The sequence below is a fragment of the Trachemys scripta genome, chromosome 1 (genome assembly GCF_013100865.1).
Source record: "Trachemys scripta elegans isolate TJP31775 chromosome 1, CAS_Tse_1.0, whole genome shotgun sequence".
In the NCBI taxonomy this organism is placed as follows: Eukaryota; Metazoa; Chordata; order Testudines; family Emydidae; genus Trachemys; species Trachemys scripta.
The window spans coordinates 301,458,434-301,481,998 of NC_048298.1; the positions used below are offsets into that span (position 1 = coordinate 301,458,434).

At 42.3% G+C, this 23,565-nt stretch overlaps 1 protein-coding gene across 2 annotated transcripts in view; it reads left to right on the forward strand.

Moving 5' to 3' along the window:
- The window catches only part of FLT1 (fms related receptor tyrosine kinase 1), a 145,557-nt gene that overhangs the window by 61,224 nt on the left and 60,768 nt on the right, over positions 1–23,565 (forward strand). For both annotated transcript variants that reach the window (XM_034758694.1, XM_034758695.1), the window contains exons 11-12: positions 6,995–7,109; positions 20,117–20,225. In XM_034758694.1, coding sequence (XP_034614585.1) covers positions 6,995–7,109; positions 20,117–20,225 — 224 coding nt within the window. The remainder of the gene's footprint in view (positions 1–6,994; positions 7,110–20,116; positions 20,226–23,565) is intronic.

Genomic DNA, 23,565 nt, shown 5'->3' on the forward strand with positions numbered 1-23,565 from the left:
CACTGAGGAGTCAGTGAGGGGAAGCTTGTACCGCTGCTGTTCATGCTGTGCCCGTCACTGTGACTAAACGGAGGATTTCATGCACCAGGCTTTCAATCTGCCCCCCTTGCATAAGCACTAAAATACAAAGACACTTTTAAAAAAGAGAAACAATTTGTAAAAATGTAGCCATGTCCTAACACTTACTGAAAATGTGCTTCAAGCATATTGCTATTTGTTTATTCTTTTAATATGGTAGGCTGGCCATCCTGGGTGAAATCCCAGCCCCATTGAAATCAATATCACCATATCACTGATTATTTTTGACACAGCACCTGCAGTAGCAAAGGAACATTTATATCGTGGTTCTTCAATAGTAAACACATTATAACACTGGCAGCCGATTATATTCAAACACATTGGCAACATACCAGCAGACCAACCACCCCCATAGAAGACATTTTATAACATCTCCTTGCTCCTTACTACTCTTATGCCCCTTTGTTTTCTGACTGAAAATGATTCAGGATTCCCAACAATGTGTGATGACTATTGCGCTGTGCTATGGATTACACAACAGCACAGATGGCTTTTGTTAGGGTGACCAGATGTCCCGATTTTATAGGGACAGTCCTGATTTTTGGGTCTTTTTCTTATATAGGCTCCTATTACCCTCCACCCCGTCCCAATTTTTCACACTTGCTGTCTGATCACCCTAGCTTTTGTTGTAGAACCCCAATGTGCAGATAAGCACAGTCTCATGTAAATTTGCATTTTTGGTAACCAAAGGGGAAACTAGTTTCCCTATGTTCTTCATGATTCTAGGGCTTAGGTTTTCTGGATCCTGTATCTTTAAGTCAGTGTTGTCATGATCACATCCTGAGTGATGCAAATCACTTCATCTCTTGACAGTAAGTTTGCCCAAACTCTGATTAAGACAATTCTTTAGTATAAACATGATAGACACTGAGAAAGGCGATATGATTTGATTTGATTTTTTAACCAGTGTTAAAAGTTATTAACCCCAGTTGCTGTGTGCCTTTCTCTTGCTCTTCATACCTGTGCTGTCTCCCAATTCAGTCTCATCACTCCAGCTTCACAGAAGTAGTTATTTATTGACAGTGCCTGAAAACCATTCAAACTCAGTTAATAAATACGAGAGACACCTTGAATAAGATAAAATACAGACTAGATGTCAGTTGCTCTTAAGGTCTCAATATTTATTTACAATACCTATGGATTTGCTGAGAATGGAAGACTCTTTTGAGGACTGAATGAGATTTTAAGTCTGGGACAGCTTTGGTAGGCTCCCAGGATCACACTGGTAGGTTTGGGAATGAGGAATTCAAGTGATGTGAATACAGAAGTTGCCACACTCTTTCTTAATATAATACAGAGATCTAGGTTCTTATATTGGTAACCATCACTGTATTATCTAAGCTGCAAATTTCAGATCTTGTTCCAAGTTGGGGTTTGCTGGGTTCCAGAGTTTTGGTTCAGGTCCATCTGTAATACAGGAAGTTCAATACACCCTGAGAATAACTAGAAAAATCCTTTGCCTAAGCCCTCGCTAATCAGTGTAAACCATCCATATTGGTAACATGACTATTTTTATGTTAATACTGGTGTTTATACCTATTAGGCTCTAGAATGAAACTGGTTTGTGTTTTGACTTCAGTAGAATAAGCTAAAATGACATGTAGTACACTCTCACCCTGGAAACTTTTCCCCATCAATAGTTATAAATATACCACACTATTATGCTTGGCATGTGGTATGCAAATAGAGGTAAGAGTTCTGAAACTCATTAGGAAAGGGAGAGGGCTGTGGAGTAGAGTGAGGACAGTGTGAAGCTAAGGTTGATAACAGTGGCCTTGTCCAGAATAGGCCATGGGAGTTTTCTTATCTTGCTTTGACAGGAGGTGCTGTGAGCTTCCTGTGCGAAATCAGAAGCATATGCTGCTTTCCTCTTGTTGTTTGGCTTCCTCCTCTACACAAGACGGTTCCCAGCACTGTGATTATCTTTGCATCTTCAAACGTGGCACACTCTACTTCCTTAAGAGGTTGATGTATTCTTAAGAATCAGGCTCACGCCCCTCCCCCAAATTACTTCTGAAGTGCTGGTATGTGGCCAATTCCACAAATGGCCTTTAAAGTTGAACTTCTGGTTCCAAAACCCCCCCACAACCAACCAAAGGAAAACCCTCCCAAATTCATAAAACTGAAAACCAGGGAGTTAAGTTTGCCCACAGTCTTAAGTCCTTTCTTTAAAAGGCAGGGAGTTTTTTGTGTTCTGACTGTAACTACAATGCATGTGCTTTGAGCTTCCTGAGAGTACGGAGTGTCAGATTAACAGCTTTGACCCCTCATTCCCCCTTCGGCATTTTCCTCTGAAAATCCAAAATAGAATTAATGGCTTCTGGTTTTACAAATGAATAGCCTATTTCTCAAGCACTTGACACAACAGGGCTAAAGCGTGTGTGTTTGTATACACACACGCATGCACACATCTTAATTAGGGGAAGAGAAAACGGAATTCAAGAGAAACAATTTACCAGGTCTTGTAGTTAAGACATTGGCCTGGGACTCCACAGCTCTGGATTCAGTCCCAGGTCGGCCCCTGTGTGACCTAGGGCAAGTCCCTGGGGATGAAATTCTGTCCCCATTGATACCAATGGGATTTTTGCCACTGACTTCAGTGTGGGCCGGGATTTCACCATTAATGTCTCTGTGCCTCAGTTCCCCATCTCTGAAATGGGCATGATAATACTTCTTTTCTTCCACCTTTTGTCAGTACTGCTTAGACTGGAAGCTGTTTCGGGCCTGGATTGTCTCTTTGTGTTTGTACAGTGCCTAGCACAATGGACCCCTGATCCCTCCAGTCACGGGGGGAAGGATTCCTAACCTTTGGCCCCCCGTGAATCTCCTTACCATTTAGTGTGGACACTGGGGTCTGATTGTGCCCTGATATATACACTTACCTACATGTGTATACATGGAACCAGCACAAAAGGGCATGAAAGGATCTGTGTGAAGGCAGGTGTGAGAGCTGGGGAGACTGGTTGTGTTACTTATGAGCATGCTGGCAAAGCTCTAACTTGTTTGTGAATTGCTGTGTGTGTTGTGTGCTTTCCATTGGTCTGACTCCAATTCTGGTGTAAACTCTAGTGGGTGTTTAAGGAAACTAAACTCAGCTCAACTGGAGTTTCCCTAGCTCCAGAGAGATCCAGGTAAAAATAATCTTTTCAGTCTCTGATTCCCAAAGATTTGTGGGATTTCCCCACAGTGATTTTGACATTTTTGGTTACAAATAGGAGTGCCCCACCTATTTTATATAGTGAATAATTTGAAGAGATTGGCAAACAACAACATACACAAAAATGCATAGATGAAGTTATATGAGGAGACCGACAGTGAAACATCAGTTAAAATAATTGGAAGATGATTATGATTTTTCAGTCCCAGCCAGAATGGATTTGTATAGCTCCATTCTTGTCTGTACCTTTTCAAACATCATTACATGAACACAAACTTGGCTCAGGACTTATATTTAAATCCAACTAAGACTTTTCCCTTTCTGTTACAAGATACCTGCCATTATAAACCAAAGCAGGAGACATGATTTTAATTACTCTCCTTTACCTATTGCAAAACTCTAACCAATTCTGCTGGGTTAAACAATGATACTATGTGGCTCAGTTGGAAATAACGGGGGGCGGGGGCGGGAGTACTGAACTGGCTAACAAAGTCAGGACACTGAAAACCGTTCTCGTTCTGCACTGAGATATTTTATTATTTGAGAATAGAATTAGAAGAAGTCATTCAAAATGTGGTTAACTGGTACTAATGAATTTGATTTTCCATTATAATTGCATTACCATTATAGTCAGCAATGTGAACAAAATATAACATGTGAAGTCATAAGAACATACGAACGGCTGTACCAGGTCAGACCAAAGGTCCATCTAGCCCAGTATCCTGTCTACCGACAGTGGCCAATGCCAGGTGCCGCAGAGGGAGTGGACCTAACAGGCAATGATCAAGTGATCTCTCTCCTGCCATCCATCTCCACCCTCTGACAAACAGAGGCTAGGAACACCATTCCTTACCCATCCTGGCTAATAGCCATTAATGGACTTAACCACCATGAATTTATCCAGTTCTCTTTTAGAAGTCAATAGAAGCCACATATGCACATCCCTGGGGAAAATTCCATCCAGTGTTTTACTTATTCATTATTATTATTATGCTGGGCATCATACAGACATATAACAGAGATAGTCCCTGTCACAAAGAGTTTACAGTCTAATCATACATACTCCTCTGTAAATTATTCTCTTATAGAGAATAATTTCAACTAGGTTCAGAGGCTGCGGACCTTTAAGATCTCTGGCATAGCCGATGCACAGCCTAATTCTGATTGTGAAGCCCTTTTCATCTAAACCTTCCCACCTTCCCTTGCCAAATTATGTTTTTCAACAAGTACTTTTATCAAAAAGAAGCCAGACTTTCAACACTGCAGCAAAGAGACGTCAATGTATTCAGTGAGGCAAGACTAGGGAGGTGGTGGAATCTCCTTCCTTAGAGGTTTTTAAGGTCAGGCTTGACAAAGCCCTGGCTGGGATGATTTAGTTGGGGATTGGTCCTGCTTTGAGCAGAGGGTTGGACTAGATGATCTCCTGAGGTCCCTTCCAACCCTGATAGTCTATGATTCTAAGACTACAACTTCACCTGCTTCAAAGGGTAAAAATCTGACAAAGAAACACCTGATGGACAAGAAAAACGGTTGAACTGAGACCATGATGCCTCACTTGATAGTGACAAGATCCCTCCCCTGCCCAAACTGCAAGAGACTAGATGAAATAGTCATTTGTGTACAGACAGTCTCGAGGTCACTGAATAAGTCCTGCAAATCACAGCAATATGGAAGCATTATTGGCCCCATCTATATTACAGTTTCCTCCAATTTAGTTTCCTGATTTTCAAACAGGCTGTTAAAAACACTGTTTTTGTTGAAGAGTGGTGCAACTAAAGCAGACAGGGGTTAACTTTATTTGAACCATTCTAAAGCCTATTTTTGTCCTTGCGTGCTCTTGAATGAGTTGACAAAACTGTCTTAACGTTATATCCCATCCACTCACTCAGGCCTCCACGAGTGTGCTCACAGAAACTGATTTTTGAAATAGTATATGGAAAGCATGAGAGAAATGTTTGGGTAGATAGGGCAGGACATGTGAAAGGATGTAGGCGTTGCAACGTTGAGTGACTTAGGCAGCTGAATGTCTATCTTCCCCTGGTTTGTGAATCGCTCTGGGGTTTGGTACAAAACAGGTGTCTGGGGGCCTGGAACGGGGCAGCAGTGCATATGCCCCATAGCCTAAAACTTAGGTGCCTAGGGAACTTTTACAGTAGAAAATTAGGAGCCATATGAGTTTTGAAATGATCGACAGGGATAGGCAGCAGCCAAGCAGTGGTTTTGTGTCGCAGTGGGGACTTAGGCACCTAACATTGGTGTTTAGGCACCTGAGTTGCTTTGTGGATTGCACCCATACCGCATACCTGCCATCCCAATCCTCTTTGTCACTTCCCCCACCCTCCACGTGAAGGAACATGGCCCTTCACTTCCGTAAGATGGCTGAGCATATCCCTGCATCATAAGGAATTCTTGGGGCAGAAAGTCACACATCTGTAATGATGTCCAAATTAGTTAATGAATCATCATTTTGAAAGGTTGTTAAATTAGTTAACATAACATTAGTTAATGTAATATTACTCTGGATGTCATGCAAAACATTTTAAAATTATTATATGGTGTAAACCATCTACCATGATACAAAAACAATGAAGGAAGCAAGCAAAACGTAGAGTTATTTGATTCTGTGGTCAGTTTAGCAGTAGCTGTCAGTGCACAACCAAGTGGTTTTAAAGGTGACTTCTCCAAACAGCCCGATGTACATATGAATCCAATTTGCTGATGAACACTAAATGTGTTATATTTAAAAACTTTGATGTGTTTGAAGAACATATCAAACTTGAAAGAACTTTTACACAAATGAAGGGGCAAGCTTTACCTTTTAAATTGCGATTGAACGTAATAGTTAAAAATATAATTAGATGTCCTGAGAAAACATTCGAAATGGACAGAATGTAACAAACATTCCAATGTGTTTATTTCCATATGTACCAAATTAAGCTTTGGAAAAGAAATTAGTTCCACCATGACCACATCTGAATGTTCTGATTAAAAGCCAATTTGTAGTGTAAGATATTAATGTAATATGCTTTTAATTCAGCTTTTAAAAAAAATGTTTGAACCCCTTTGGGAGTTAGATATAACTTCTTATTTTGTTAATTTGTAAGATTATTTGGTTGTAGTTTTAATGCCCGTCTAGTAAACAGGACGTCACAGCAGTAGATAGTTTACCATTTGTAAATTGAAAGATAACATGTGGAAGATAATCTGTTGAAACAAAGAAAATTAGAGCTTGTGACATAATTTTTATGATAACCAAAAGAACCTGCACCTAAAGGTTCATTTTTGGAATTATTTGTAAAAAATGGACCTCAGAAGTTTTTAAAATTTGTCAGCATTTTAAGTCTTAAAATAATATAAATAATAATTAAAGCTAAAGCTGAACCTGAATGGTGGGCTTCAACCTTTGGAACACTAGAATCAGAATACTGGGCCCAAACAGTCCCAAATTTTGATTCAGTTCAGATTCTCGTCTATATTTGAATTTCACGCCTGAAGCCCAACTCTACAGTGGGTCAAACAAGAACAGAGTCCAAAGAACCTTCGCTCTTGGGGGAAGTTTGGATCTGGAACTGAACTTCAGCCTCCAGCCTATGTTTGCTAATGATATCAAGAAGCATAGATGTAATTGACAGCTTATCAGAGCCCTTACTGCTCCCTTAGGAGCAGTAGGTGCTTAGGACAGCTACTTGTTCTTCTGAATCAACTGTTTATTCTACACTCATTTTGCTAAGCGAAGCACTTGATTTCTCTTCTCCATAGGTATGAAGTTTGCTCTAACACTGAGGGACCTTTCATCTTGAAAAGTGGCAGCAGCAAAGGAAACAGAATCCAGAGCATCACTCAACACATGGCAATGATAGAGGGGAAGAATAAGGTATGGTTGGGGGAGTCAAAATACCACTACTATGCTAAGGCACTATCTGGGAATGTATTTTAAGAGATCATTGAGCTAAAACTGAAGAACTGAATGACATGGTATTGTAAATGTTTTAAATTTAAGGACTGTGTACATGCATATCTCACACACACACAGAGAGAGAGTTTGGTTTTTATTTACAGCTATAGGGCCTGATATTGCAAAAAGGTACTTCCTTCTGTGCCTAGTCCTAAGGCTTGGGGACTATGGATGAGAATAACTGTTGGTAGCACCGGGCCTATAGGCTTTGTGAGAGGTGAACATAAGCATGAAGAGGCAACTTATAATTACAACTCACAATTCATTTTCCGTGTGAACATTTACATTTTCACTTTGATGCTGTCTGGGAATGTGATGAAGACATGAAAGTGTCAAAAGACCAGTGAGAATATAGAGCGCCAATGGGACCAATAACTTTACAAGCGTAATCTAAAGTTACACTTTGCTTAGGTTTGTACCAAAATGTCATGTGATATTTACTCCATTTCATGCCATTGTGCAATTTCTCTTATTTTTGATAAGAGCATCGCACAATCTGCTCTCATCACAGCTGTAATACTAGTTTATAGGAATACTGCTGTAGACATTTTTAAAAGGTGTTGAAAAATTGGAGAGGGTTCAGAGAAGAACGACAAGAATGACTGTGGGTCTGGAAAACTTGCCTTACAGTGAGAGACTTAAAGGGTTAAATGTTTTTAACCTATAGATGAGACGCTTAAGAGATGTCTTGAGCTGATGGTGGGATAGCTCTTTAATCTAGCAGTCAAAGGCATAGTATGATCCAATAGGTGGAAGTTGAAGCTAGACAAATTCAAATGGGAAGCAAAGCTCCAGTTTTTAAGATGGAGGTAATTAATCATTGGAACAGCTTACCAAGGGATGTGGTGAATTTGCCATCATTTGAAGTCTAAATAAAGACTTGATTTCTTTCTAAAAGATGCTCTAGTTCAGCCACAAGTTATTGAGCTGCATGCGGGAATCACTCAGTGAGGTTCTGGGGCCTGTATTATGCAGGAGATGAGACCTATGATCACAGAGGTTCCTTCTGTCCTTAAAATCTATTAACATAGTTTGCCACTAGAAAAGCTAAGCACTGTATCTGGTCTTACAGTCTAGTTTGACTTGTGGCAATAATGGCAGATAGTATTACAAAGAAGCACAATCTTATCCTAGTGCCTTTAATTCCCAGTAATTGTGAAGGGCTTCATAAAACTTCAGGCGACATACACAGGGGCCCTCGTTCTCAGTTACACTAAGGCTATGTCTACACTGTGTTGTAAATCCCACAGCGGCGAGTCTCGGAGTCTGGGTCTATGGATTCGGGCTCGTACTACCACACTAAAAACAGTAGCATACATGTTGTGCCACCACCCACTCTGAGCTTCAGAGCCTGAGCTCCAGCTCGAGTCCAAACGCCTACATAGCTGTTTTTAGCACCATAGCATGAGCCTGAGTCTGTAGACCTGGGCTCTGAGACTTGCTGCCACAGCAAGTGGCATTGTACACATACCCTTAGTTCCCTTTACTCTGTTGTGGCAGTATAAAAGGGCCTTATAGTGTGTGAATTATAGCTAAACCCACTTTAAGACCCTTTCCACTGTCAGACCAATACAAATGGGGATTAGTGTAACTGAGAATCAGGCCTGGGGATCATGTCTTCCACCACTACTGTATTATTTATATGCTCCCACAGGTGTTCATGGCACTGTACAGATAAGAATGGTTGCTGGCCCTAAGGGGTTTTTAGTCCAATTCAGCCAGGGACCGTGCAAATGATTAAGGATAGAGGCAAAGAGGGGAGAGGCTAGAATTGGAAGATTACATGAAAAACATGGTTTAAGGAGGGTTTTGAAAGAGGAAAAGGAAGTCATTTGGGGCACAGGAAGAGGGAAGCTGTTCCAAGCGGGGATACGATGAACAAAAGACAACGAGAACGCAATTCTGTTCCAGCAGGCATCTAGCCATGCTGAAAGTGGTCCTACCTGGCCACCACACATTGAATCAGCTGTGCAACAGCCAGACCTAATCTGTTTGTGTGTTGTGCTTTTTGGAGACAGTGGAAGAGGAGGGGCTTAAATGTCAGGCCAACTTCCAGCCCACGGCAAATAAATTCCTCCCTGGAGGAAGATGCTAATAATGGATCCTCGATACGGGATTGCAGAGTTTGTTTGAAGTCTCTGCCAATCTGCCATTTTTTGAAGCATGTCCAGAAATGCATCTGAAATGATGATTCCTGTGTGTATGTATTGCTGAAAGTTTTACAATGAAACACAGTTGTTCTCCTTATCTATCCAACATGCTGTTAATCCCAGAATGGACTGTGTGGTGTTGCTTTGTGGCCACGTGTCTTCACTAAAAGAATAGCATTTAGAAGTCACCAGAGTTATCAGTTACTACCACACTTTTCGCCATACATTTTAGGTATAATACTGATAGCAAAAAGTGAGTTGATAAGGAGGCTTCTGTAATTTTTATGAGCATCTGAAGCACAAATCATCTTTTCTTGAAATGTGCTGGTTAGCTCCAGCCATCAGCTCTGCTAGGTCAATGCAAGTTCTCTTTGCCTCTGAAGAATTGCGGTTCCCAGGCCTTCAAGCTATGCTTGGCTGAGGACAGATAGCTCTGCTAATTGTAAAGTGCTCTCTGGCCCTTGGCATAGTTTCTTGCCAAGCCTTACGTTGCCTGATTTCTACATTCGTGGCTGACATAGAGTGGTCAGACATTTCTGTTGCCAGGGCAGGCGAGATTGTGCTTTGCTGTCTTTGCAGTCAACTTGTGTAGGGTTAGAACCACTGACATATCTAGTTAAAAATTTCATTCATTGTGTCCCAAAGCAAAGTCAAAGTGGAAGCTCTTGATTGGGAGGAATGTTGAGCCCATTCACAGAACTAAGCAGACTGGATGTGACATTTCATCACGATGTCAGCTGTTACTTTAAAAAACTCTCCGAGCACTTCTGAATACCTTCTGTATCGATACATCCATGTTCCTTCTATTCCTATTTCCAAGCATAAAAGGCAGTGTAAAAAGAAGGCATGAAGCTCAGTGTATGAAGTAGACAGGCAGCACTTAAAGGACTGGGTGGAAAGTTGGATGGGATGGAGCAAGGAGGAAAGAGCTGAGAGGTGAGCTGGGCACCTGAGAACAAGGATCTTAAAACTGATGTGAAATGACAGAGGAAACTGGTGAAGGGACTGAGGGATGGAACAACAAACATGATTAGAGCAACTTGAAAAGATAGTTATTTTGGATAGAGTGGAGACAGGAAAACTGAGACGTGGGGAGGCCAAAGGCGGTTACAGTAATTAAGGCAAGAGATGAACAAGGCATGTTCAAAGGTTTACTTTTGGTAATCAAGGTAAGTGTTTGGGTCTTGCCTAAGGAAGAGTAGTCAATTCTGTCCATGCTGTGTGTAAATAGAGCATTAGAGCCATATCCGGTGATGGTTCTCATTGGTTTGGCTTTTTGTTTCAGTGAGTTGGTTTGTTGTCTGTATGGAAATATAAATGCAACCTCTAGTTTATTATTAAGTTTAAGTCCCCCCCGCCCCCGAGTTTGTATGGGTAAAAGAACACAGGAAGGGTGTGCTACATTATTCATTTAGTGACACAGAAAAACCATGGTCATGACAGTGTTTTAGTAACATTTCCGCTGAAACCTCTCTAAACAGACATTGAGAAACTTGAGTGGTATAATGGAATAAGTCAATGATGTAAGCAATAATACTTAATCATCAAATAATTGTTCAAGTGATTCAATTCCCACACCCAAAGTTTTCATTCTCACGTTGGACTTTCCCATTGATGTTCTACAGTGTAATAACTCACATTATTTTTAGATTCTTCATATAAACTGATCCATTCAGTTCTTAAGAAACATCAGTTGTGAGTGCTCCCAGCTAAAATTAGGGCTATATTTCATGCAGTGCTAATACTGGCAGTTATCCTTAACTCGAGCAACAACTCATTGCAAAGGCAATATGTGGGTGACCTGCAATAAAAATAAAGAAATGGTGCATTAATCTATACATGTGTGTGTGTGTTGCCTGACACTTCCCATTATAAGACCCTGTTTTCAGTTGCATATGGCTGCCAAACTTCAACTGTTTGAGCTGAAATTTTTCAAGCCACGTGTTTGCCACGGGATGAATTTGTTTTTGAACTTTTCAGCTGAAATAGTTCAGCTGTTTCCAAGAATGAGGCTCAGGAAAATACATTGTTTTGCCCATGTTAAAAAAACCTGGCAACCTTTTCTTTCAAAGGCTCTGACACCCTCATGCTTTGGGGCAGGGACCTGAAATATGGCAGAGATGGGGGCTTACTTGTGAGGGCTGTGCCTTTTGGTGTTCCCATGAAAATCTGCCTGAATTTGGCCAAGTTGTAAGCCTTTTATAAAAAAAAATAAAAATCACAGTTTACACATGTGCAGTGGATTTTAGCAGCTAAATTCCCCAAAGATGTCATCTGCATAGGGCATGCTTCAGCTCAGGGCTAAGCAGGACTTTCCTTGCAATTGCAGCTCTGGGCTGGTGTAGGCTGTGCTGGATACAGTCATCCAACTGAGAGTGGGGAGACTCTATGCTTTGCATTCAGTGACCTCTTTCCAGCCCCACACACCCCGTTGGGATCAGGCAGTGTGGAGGAGAAAGCTGCCTGATTCAAAGGGAGAGGGGACAAGGTGCTGGGGGTGAGGGCAGAAACTGGGGTTGAAGGCTGGCAGGCAGGGAAGAGGGAAACTGGGACTAAAAGTCTGGCAGGGCGAGGAGATTGGGACTGCGAACTGGAGCAGAAACTCAGACTGAGAACCAGTGTGGTGGGGGGTAGGAGGTGAGGAAGGAGGAGAGACATATCTGACAGAGAGCCAGGGTGTGTGGGAAGAACTAGGACTGGCTGGGCAAAGAGATTGGCACAAGGCCCCAGGTGGTTAGGAAGAGGAAGACTGAGACTGGACAAGGAGCTCGGGAAGGAAAATTTGGACCGGGAGCCAGTGGGATGGCAAATGTGGGCAGGGGGGAGCATGTATGGAGATGAGAGACCAACTGGATGAAGAATTGGTAGTGGGGGAACGTATACTGTCTGGGCAAGGAGACTGGGGTGTAGGGGGGTGCTGGGCAAGGAGCAGGGCCATCTCCAGGTTTTTTGCTGCCCCAAGCAAAAACAAAAAAACAAAAACAGAGTGCTGCCCCTTGAAAAGAGCCACCCCCAAAGGGCCGGAGTGCCACCCCATGAGAAGTGCCGCCCCAAGCACATGCTTGGAATGCTGGTGCCTAGAGCCAGCCCTGGCAAGCAGACTGGGAATGGAGAGTCTGGAGTAGTGAGACTAGGACTTGCTAGCCAAGGAGACTGGGATAAGAAGTCTGAGGAGTGGAGACTGAGACTGTGTAGGCAAGGAGAATGGGACTGGGACAAAGAGCGAGAGTTGGGGAAGAAACAGGATAGGGACAGGTTGGAGCAAAAGAGTCTGTTCCCACTAGAACATGCTCCCCTCCAGAGACTGGAATGGAACCAAAGATCCCTGAGTCTCCATTGCTCTGCTGTCAGCAAATAGCTGTGAAGCCTTCTAAGAAAGAGTGTGTCTCATCTCATCTAGTGCTGGTCCACATAGAGGATGACAACCTACTACGGCTGTCAGTTACTCTGTTAGCTCAAGTGTCAGATGGCTATGCTATGGCTCAAAGCTCCAACCCTGCTGATGAAACCATGGGGTTGTCAATATGATCCCACAAGCCAGAACTACTGTTTTTTTCAGTGTTGTTTTTCTAAAAAACTAGGAATTAAACACACACAAACTAAGTTAAAATAATACCATGAGCACGCAGAAGTTAGGAAATGCCAGAGTTCAGGCTACTTGTGCAACCTTAATTCAGCCCCCTTGTGTGTATTATGCATTATGATACAATCTTCAATTACATGAGCACATACTAGTTTTTCCGAGAGGACTCCTGCCTCATGGGGTGGGATGAGGACGAATCAGGACTGTAGTGAAGGAGATTCTTGTTTGTGAGATCCCTGCTTCATTTGCTGCAGAAGTTGGAAGGTCTGTAGGGAATGAGGCAGGGGGTTCCAGAAAGAGAAGGGGTGGTTTCATGGTTAAGGCAGTTGATTGATGCCTTAGATACATGGATTATGTCCTTTCCTCTACCACAAAATTTCTATGTGATGCTAGTCAAGTCACTTAAACTAAACTTTTCCCAGGTGGCCACTAAGTGTGTGTTCCTCATTTTCTGGGTGCCTGATGAGATCCTGCTGTCTGATCTGCAGAAGTGCTGAGTGCTTGCAGCTGCGATGAAGTCAATGAGAACTGTGTTTTGAACACAGAGAGTACTATGTAATGCTAAGTACTCTGATAAATCAGCTCCTCAGCATCTCAAGTTGGGCACCCAAAATTACTGGATACTTTGAACCTTACATTCTTAGTGCCTCAGTTCTCCAGGTGTGAAATGAGGATCGTACCACCCCCTTATCCAGGGGACAGGGGACTTGTGAAAATTAATTCAGGTTTGTGAAGCACTCAGATATTATAGTGATGTGTGCCAGAGAAAAGCCCATGAGGAAATGAGTGATTCTGACTTTGGAGCAGGATTGAATAATGAGCAGTAAATAAGGCATGGGGGCCACACATTGAACAATGAGGAGAAAACAAACTATTGAATAAACTGCTCATTAAGTGAGCATTGTGCACTGAATGACGCAGGGCTCCTCTGGAAAAAATAGTATGTGATCATGTAATTAAAAACTAAATCATAATGCATATGTACAAGAGGGCCAAATTAAGGTTACACAGGAAATCTTAATTCTGACTTTTATTAACTTTGGAGTGTTTGGCTATGAAACCCTGATAATTTAGGATGGATCCTGTGTGTTACGAATTGTGGAGCCATAAATGTGTCTATATAAAGTCAATTCTAACAAATGAAACTATTTCTGATAGTTCATCCTATATTCTGTTTCTTCTGGTTCACTTCTAGCAAAGCAGTGGAGAATGTGGGCAGTTTTAAGCATGTGGCAGTCATACTGATTTCAGTAAGACTGCTTATATGCTGAAAGTTACTCATATGCTTAAGTTCTTCGGAGGATCTGGGCCGTGGGTTGTACTATTTATTTTGAGAGCATTACTTCAGGATTTTAGCTTGCCTCATTTTCAATGTACCACACACAATTTTTCTCTGGGATGTCCATCCTCCTCAGTGCTACTAGAATTTGCTATCACTTTTAAAAGAATCACTTCAGAGGGGCATGCTGGGTGGGGCCTAGAGTTTGACAACACTGAGAAAAGCATGACTTGGCACATGCAGTTGCAGAGCTCTATCTGCCATCGGCTCCTTGACATCCCTTCCCTCCAGGTGCGACAGAGGCAAAGAGTCCGATGTTAGTGTATTAACCATATGGCATTGAATAAGAAGGCCTTATGGGTGCAGCCAGGAGTACTTCATTGCTTGTACTACAGCTTCTTTGGAATCAGCTGGATGCAGGGCCAGTTCTAGGGGTGGGCGAGTAAGGCGGTTATTCTCGGGTACCTTCTTTCAGGAGGCACTGACTCACCACTTGTGAGGAGGAGGGGCACTGAAAATGTTTTCTGCCCTGGCCAGCAAAATGGTTAGGGCTGTTCCTGCCACTGGTCTTTCCAGGGGCTAATGTGTTCTGCTTGTAGTGCTGCTGAAGATACAGCTCTGCTTAATGAGCAACAAACTCACTGGCCTTGAAAGCATGAACTTAGGAGAAAAAGGTTCCCCATAACTTTAGTCCACGTCCTGTTATTCAATTCGGAGATATTTCAGTAGGTGTTTCTTATATTGAAAATAATGTTTGTTCTGAAGGTGAAGCCTGTTGTCCAGATGTTTCACATGGATACCTCCTGCCAATAGATGAAGCATACTAAGTATGTAACATCATTGGCACAATTAAAACAACACAGTGATGTGCTCCAGTATTTCAACAAGGGTCTCCTACAATAAGGTCTCCCCCTCAGCGGAGGTGCATGTAAAGACCTTTTAGGAGGCAGGGAGGTATCTTCCCCAGGAAACTTGTCAAAATGCCAACCATTTCCCTCTGGCTTCTCTGCCACCCATTTCAACAGTGTGAGTCCTTTGTGCAGGCTCTTACGCAAAATGGGACTCTAATGTAGAAACTCCTCCTCCACCGCCAGCACATGGGGAGGAATCAACCTGTGCTTCCTCCTGCCTACAAAGATTTCGTCACCTCTCTCAATCAGTGTGCCTGCCCTCCTGATCCTTCTCCTCATCAGCCTCGGATATGGCCACCCACCATTTCAGCCTTCTCCATGCTTTCAGCATCTCCTCTTCTCTCAGCTGTTAGTGATGGCAGCAGCAATACAATATGTGAATAATGTTCCCAGCCTCTGACTTGGAAATGTTCCTTCTTTCTTAGAACTTAATACTTCAGTTGGCCTTGGTTGGTTTGATACAAGAAAAATGTTGGTGGAAATGTCTGATTGGAAGCTAGCAGATACCAGCCTTTACCCTGTCATAGCTAGCTGTGGCATCCGACTGCTGCGTGTTGTCCTCTTCTGCTCCAGCCAATTTCTAAACCTCTTCATGTCGCAGAGAATGTCAGATGCTGAAGGAGTTAGATGACATGAGGCCAATATCAAATACTCTCTTTACGCAACACTATGAAGAAAACACACACCTCAGATAGGTCCCCAGGAAGCCTATTTACTCAATATACACAAACCAGAACTAGCTACATACACACTGCTTCTCTGAGTGTTTTCAGACAGCTTTCACAACAAAGAACACAGTGTGCACCATTAGAAGACTCACAGATTATTAAAGGGATAACGTCTTATTCCTATACAGTAGAAGTACCTAAGGCAATACTATATACAAATCTAAAGGAGTGAACAGGCCTATGGCCAGGGATAATTAATATATCTAAATCTGATGGAATGAGAAAATTTATGCTTTAGAGGAAATTTCCCTTTTAAAACTGAGACTTGATTGTGTCAAACAAAGTATTGGATGATAAAATTAATTCCCACAGACTAGGGGAATTGCAGAAGGAGTATTTACCATGTAGGCCTCAGGCATAATACATTATGGGCTTCAGTCTAATAAAATAAATATCAGATACCAGTAGAGCCAGAGACCAAGGCCTGCTTCTCCCCTGCCAGGTACTTTGTGTAGTTGTTTACATCTGTGCAAAATAGGTGTGAAGTAATATCAAGTGATGCAGCCTTGGTGAGCCCACTGCTGGAATTCTGCTCCAAGCTCTGATGTCTACACATTTAAAAATTGGAGAGGGTTCAAAGGGGAGCCACAAAAAGAATTCAAGGGCTGGAAAACATACCCTATTATGAGAGACTTAAAGAGCTCAACCGATTTAACTTATCTAAAGGAAATTTAAGAGGCAATTTGATCACAGTCTGTAAGTACCTATGCAGAGAGAAAATATCTGATATTATTGGGCCCTTTCATCTATCAGGAAAATGGCTGAAAGGCCAAGTTAGACAAAATATAATTGGAAATAAGATGTAACTTTTTAACAGTGAAGACAATTGACCATTGGAATGGCTTACCCAGAGAAGAGGTACATTTACCACCACTTCTAGTCTTTAAATAATGATTGGATGTCTTTTTGAAACAGATGATCTAGTTCAGGCACAAATAATTCCCCACTCCACAGCCCGTGCTATCCCGGAGGATGGACTAGAGCAGGGGTCAGCAACGTTCAGCATGCGGCTCGCCAGGGTAAGCACCCTAGCGGGCCGGGCCAGTTTATTTACCTGCTGACACGGCAGGTTCGGCCGATCGCGGCCCCCACTTGCCGCGGTTCGCCATCCCGGGCCAATGGGGAAGTGGCGCGGGCCAAGGGATGTACTGGCTGTAGCTTCCCGCCGCCCCCATTGGCCCGGGATGGCGAACCGTGGCAAGTGGGGGCCGCGATCGGCCGAACCTGCCGCGTCAGCAGGTAAATAAATTGGCCCAGCCCGCTAGGGTGCTTAGCCTGGCGAGCCGCGTGCCAAACGTTGCCGACCCCTGGGCTAGAGGATCATAGATACCCCACCTGGCCTCAGTTATCTGTAACTCTATAATTTGCTAGTGCAGAGTGTGAATTTATGTTCATGTCACAGACCTGTAACCCTGCTAGAATTCCTCCTGGCTGGACACTCACTAGACTCAGCTCTTAATTTGTACTGAAAGAGGTACCGGGGCTCAAGCTATTTTTTTACCTTCATAACTGATTCAGCAAGCCCAGAGGTGTTGGGGCTATGAACTGCCAAGCCCTGGCACAAATTAAGCACTGACCAGACTGTTGTGTTTGGGGCCCACTGAAGTGGGCCCCATGTGCTTTAAGCCCCTTGAGAGTGAGCAGAATCCAGACACTGCTCCTGGCTGAGGTCTCTGGGCACACACTTGGGGTCAGATCCTCTGTCTAGCTCCCCTTCTGAGAGCTGAGACTCAGTGAGCCAATTGCTCAGCTTCTGGGACCTGTCCTGACTCCTCAGGCTCCCCCATAGCTTAAACACACCCACACCCAGAACGCCACCTTGTGGGTGCTCTGGGTTTACAGCTTCACTCTTCAGGAGCAAGTGACAGTGCACGCCTACAGAGACACACAGTCAGACTTCCAAACATGATTACTCTGACTTAGCATGAAAGATACACAGATCTAGGCAAAATAACAAACACATCTGTATGCATTACCCTGCCTCAGTTTCCTGTCTTCTCTAGAGAGTTCTTTGGTCTTGGGGAGAGTCCTCTGTGATGTTCAGGATCCTTCTCCTGCAGCTCATGGCTTCGCCTCAAAATCAAGTCGTTCATCTCTGTCTACGTAACTTAGCTGCCTCTGACCTTGACTGGTCCCACAGTTAAACAGGACCCCTCTGCCTGCCCGCCCCCCAACTACAAAAGCATGCCCAAAGCTTCCTATGTGTCTCTGAGTCCCTTGAGTTTTTATGGCCCCCTACGAACACCTGGTTTTTTGGTTCTGTTGCTGGGGTTTTCTGCTTCCCCACCCTGCAGACACGTTGGAGGAGCTAGCTTCTCCCAGCTTCAGCCAACCCACTCTCCCAAAGTGTTTTCACTTGAATACACGACTATGAAAGTTTAATGACCGACAATTGTCCCTGGTCTGTCAGACATGCTACAGGCCCTGTCAGCAAATGGTGGATTCCCAAGTCACAGAGGCATTCCCTGACACAATTTCATAATAACCACTTCATAACGTCAACCAGAATTCATAAGCTGAACAAACAGACCCCTAAATCATCACAGTTCATAAACACTGGTTTTACCATGTTTGACCAGCACTTAGTGAGGAGCTGCAGAAGGTCACTGTGCCTCAGTAAGGAGCAATCTTGTTGCTCTTGACCCATGACTCTAGTTACGGACAAAATGAACAGAAGAAAATATTAACTGCACTAAAATTATTTTTGAAGGTTTATGAAAATAGATTAAAAAAACTCAAATGTTAATCGATACAGATGTATCTTTTCTCATTGCTGCCTATCACACAACTCTACCAGTAATGCCACTCAACACCCCTTTATCTGCTTTTCTTACAACCATCGCTATGCTTTTATCCACGCCATTCCCTTCGAGGTGGCATGAAAAAATGAATGAATGCCCTTCCTGAACCACTCTGCAGTCCCATTGCTCTGTCTGCATTAAAATTTCTCCTCAAAACCTACTTCTACCATGATGCCTGTGCAAAATAAACTAAGAATGGCTGGGTTGACGCACAACTGGGGAGCTAAACTGAATTATCAGGATTTGATCAGCCACGACCATTGTACCTATTTTCCCTACCCATTGTCTGTTTATCCTTTTAGATTTTGAGCCTTCCTATATATTATATAGATAGATAGATATGTGTGTGTGTGTGTGCAGCACCATGCCCGCACTCTTTTTGGATACCACCATATTTCATATTAATTAATAATAATAAATAACAGAAATTAAGAATATCACCTAGAATTATTCAGAGAATTCCCTTCCCCAAAATCTCTATCTTAGGTACTTTGAGAGCCCCTACTAACATGGTGACTTAACACCTCTCAATCTTTAATGTATTTATCCTCACAGTTCCCCTGTGAGTCAGGGAAGTACTGTTAGCCCTGTTTTACAGATGGGGAACTGAAACCCAGAGGCTAAGAGATTTTCCCCAGGTCATACAGAAGGTCTGTGGTGGAACAGAGACTTGAATCCAGGTCTCCCATGGCCTAGTCCAGTGCCCTAAGCACTAGACTATCCTTCCTCCCACTCTGTATGGCATTCCCTCATGTAGGCATCAGTGTAACGTTTTTCTCCGAAGCAATGTTAGATGTTATTGTGCCATGCCCTTCAGCTATCTGCTCATACAAATTATATCACCTCAGGAAAACATTCAGTATGCTAGGTCTTCTAAGATGGTGTGATCATAATAGCGGAATAGAGGCATAGATCATCAAAGCAGAGTTTTGACTGCTACTATATTAACTGTATTAAAACTGAAATCCAAAAGGAAAAAAATGTGAAAAAGAAAGAGGTCCTGCCCCGCCCTCATTCATATAGTAGTTACAAGAAAGAATGAAACATGCCACAAACTCATCTGTTATGAAATGGAGCTCCATTTTCCCAGTGTTATCCAAACAACTAAGGCGTTCCTCACCTACTCCCTTTGTTGACTGGCTGACCCACGGGCAGCCTCCTAGGGTAGAACATACTATGCCACACCTCATGTTTTATAACCTGTCATTATTACATCAGCAGCATGAGATAAATCAACCTGAAAGGCACATTCAAAGATTTGGGTTGTAGTGACTCTGATAATGGAGTGGTCTCCTGGGCAGCTAGTTTCCTGTTATTTTTCCATCGTTACCAGAGCCTGACATGGTGACACCTCCTACTAATCACCACTGAATGAGTGGAGCAACTGAATCATATTAACGTCAATAGGAACTTTTAAAAAAAGGGTTCAAACAACTTAATCTAATGCGAGCTAAAACTCTTCTTGCTTTCACAGACTGCTAGCATTCTGGCTGTAGCCGAAGCGAAATCTTCCGGAATCTACAGCTGCGTGGCTTCCAATAAAGTAGGAAATGTTGAAAGAAACATTAGCTTTTATGTAACAGGTAAGGTACAATCCATTCAGTAACTAAACACCCGCCCTGGTCAGAATGTTGCATTTGTTAGGCTGTAATGTGGTTTACACTTCTCCTAGCTGTGATAATTACTGTAATGGAAGCAGATTTAACTAATGTAATATTTTTCACTGCCTCTGTGGTGGGTTTCAACAGGACTGCTGGGACTTGGCTGCTAAAAAGGGGATTAGCAGTACAGGGTGATGAATAACAATGATCCATTATCAGCTTTCTAATGAAGATGCAAATTGCACATGAAAATAATGGTCTCTTGCTATGACTTTTTTCTAGTGTTTGATGGCTTGCAGTCGGCACACGTGTAATGTTACTTTATAATTTGTGAAACCCCTATCAGGCAGCATCAGGTGTGCTCACACTATGTATCAGCTTCTGCCAACTAGCGCCCTGAGTATGCAACAGGTACCCTGCAAGCAGAACTTTGTGCCTGCCCAGAGCCCCATTGAAGTCAATGTGATTCAGCACAGGCATACGGATTTGTCTACCTCAGAAACACGTTGCAGGACCAGGGCCGGTGGATCGCATTTGACCATCTTTTTGCGGGTGTCTCCCATTGACACCAATGAGTATTCTGTACACAGATGATAGGACCCAATGCCTTCTACTACCCCCTTCTGTGGAAGATACCATTGTATAATATAGGCCCATATCCGGCAAAGACTTACACATGTGTTTAACTATGTACGTGAGTAATTCTAGTGACTTCAATGGCGTAAAGTCAAGCATGTGCATAAGTCTTTGCAGGAACAGGACTGTAAGGAGTAAATGGTGGGCCTTCAACAGCTAAGGAAATAAATGGGAATTCACTCGCAATAGCCAGTACTGAATTTATCAACCATCATGTAGGAAGGTCACATTGCAATGGAGCCACCTTCTGGTTGAAGGTTTTGTGTTGGCTGTGGCACGGTGCATTTACCAAGTGTGGACTCACGGGATGCTAGGCTTACATTAATGGTCCGGTATAGTCTTGAAAAAGATCCTGGCAAAAGAAAATGAGACATAATCATTTAATAGGAGATATTTTAGAAACCACAGGCCAATCTATCTTTAATATTAAAAATACTAAAAATGAGAAACCTGCCATAACCTCACAGTGAAAAGGGGATACATTTTCAATTAAGCATGTTTTGTTGTTGTTCTTGCTCTAATTTTGTAATCTGGTTTGTTGTTGATCTGTTGCCTGTCATTCTGATTAACTTTAACGAAAATAATGCTGGTACTATGCCTCCCCTCCCCATTTTTTGGATTAAATTTTACACTTTTTGAAATGTTCTGACCAGCTCTAATAATACTCTCCCACATTTAGGAACTGTTGGTTGTCTGTAAATATAGAAGTTCAGTAATAAAACACCAGAACTAGGCATTGAAATGTAAACATAGATAAGTGACACACGGCGAGGTTATTTGTAAAATATGAAAAAGGAAAATATTTACTTGTTCTATTCATAGATATGGCAGGAGTATTTGCTGACTAAGAGTTCTAGAATCATAGTTTTTTGTTTGCTTTCAAGCATTAAATTGTGTACATTTCCTTGAAAGCTAAAACCTTTATTCAAACAATGAGACGGTGGTTTCCCACAAATTGGCTCGCTAATCTGTCTGTGGTATTGTCTGTACATATGTCACATAGAGACTTTACATACAACTTAGGGCAGCGAATAGGAACATTCTAATCATCAGTCAGTGAACTGGGTACTTGCTCTTTTAATGCGCAAGACATTGAGTTGTGTGCTCTAGCCCTCTCTCTTTAGAAACCTAATGCTCTGTGTAAGACCCTGAAGCCAAGTGAAGAAGGTCTTTTGGTGCCATAATACCTGCGTGTTTAAAGTTTTCAGATACTCTCCCACCTAACTGTCTGATACTAGAGCATGACGGCATACATTGTTATATTTCAGGGTATGAATTGATTCTTAGCTGGGCGCAGAAAAATCATAGAATCATAGAAATGTAGGACTGGAAGAGATCTCAATAAGCTATCCAGTCTAGTCCCCTGCACGGAGGCAGGACTAAGTATTATCTAGACCATCCCTGACAGGTGTTTGTCTAACCTGCTCTTAAAAACCTTCAATGACGGAGAGTCCATAACCTCCCTACGTAATTTGTCCAGTGCTTAACTATCCTGACAGATAAGAAGTTTTTCCTAATATCTAACCTAGATCTCCCTTGATGCAATTTACTTATTGTCCTGTCCTCACCCTCCTTTTTATAACAACCTTTTATGTACTTGAAGACTATTATCATGTCCCTCCTCAGTCTTCACCTCTCCAGACTAAACCCATTTTTTTTCAGTCTTTGTAGGTCATGTTTTCTAGACCTTTAATTGTTTTTGTTGGTCTCCTCTGACTTTCTCCAGTTTGTCCGCATCTTTTCCCGAAGTGGACACAGTACTTCAGTTGAGACTTCATCAGTGCTGAGTAGAGTGGAAGAATTACTTTTCATGTCTTGTTTACAACACTCCTGCTAATACATCCCAGGATGGTGTTCACTTTTTTTTTTTTTTGCAACAGTATTACATTGTTGACTCCACTATAATCCCCAGATCCCTTTTTGCAGTACTCCTTCCTAGGCAGTCATTTCCTATTTTGTATTTTTGCAACTGATTATTCCTTCTTAAGTGTAGCCCTTTGTATTTCTCCTTATTGAATTTCATCCTATTTATTTCAGACCATTTCTCCAGTTTATCAAAATCACTTTGAACTCCAAGCCTGTCCTCCAAAGTGCTTGCAACCCCTCCCAGCTTGGTATTGTCCTCAAACTTTATAAGTGTACTCTCTATGCCATTATCCAAATTATATAGATATTGAATGGACCCTAACCTGCTGCATGATACCATACTTTACATGGTAGAATGTATAATGGCAGAGGGGGTTGATAGCTATGACTTTCCCCTGAAGGCTTTGGTATTGGCATCCATTCAGAAATGGGATATTGGAGTGGTTGGTTTACTGTTGTCTGGAAACTGTACATGGTTTCACTGGTAGCACCCTTTTTATGTGGGGTAGTGAGACTGATATAAACTCAGCTTTTAAATCAGTTTTTAAAAATGTTTTATTTGTCCTTTGGACTCCTGTGTGTCTTGAGACTTGAGCTGTGTGACCTATAAACTCCTGTTTGTCTACTGACATTTGGTTGCTTTAATTAAACTCGGATTGTTGCTATCTGCTGTTTGCACATTTAAAAACTAAGTCAGGCTTCTTCTTCTCTCCCTGGCTTACAGCGCATCTAATTTGAAAGACCAAAAATATTCATTTGGATTCACACATTACTCTAGCAATTATGCTCTTTCAGGCTGAGACCATTGTTCTAGTCAAGT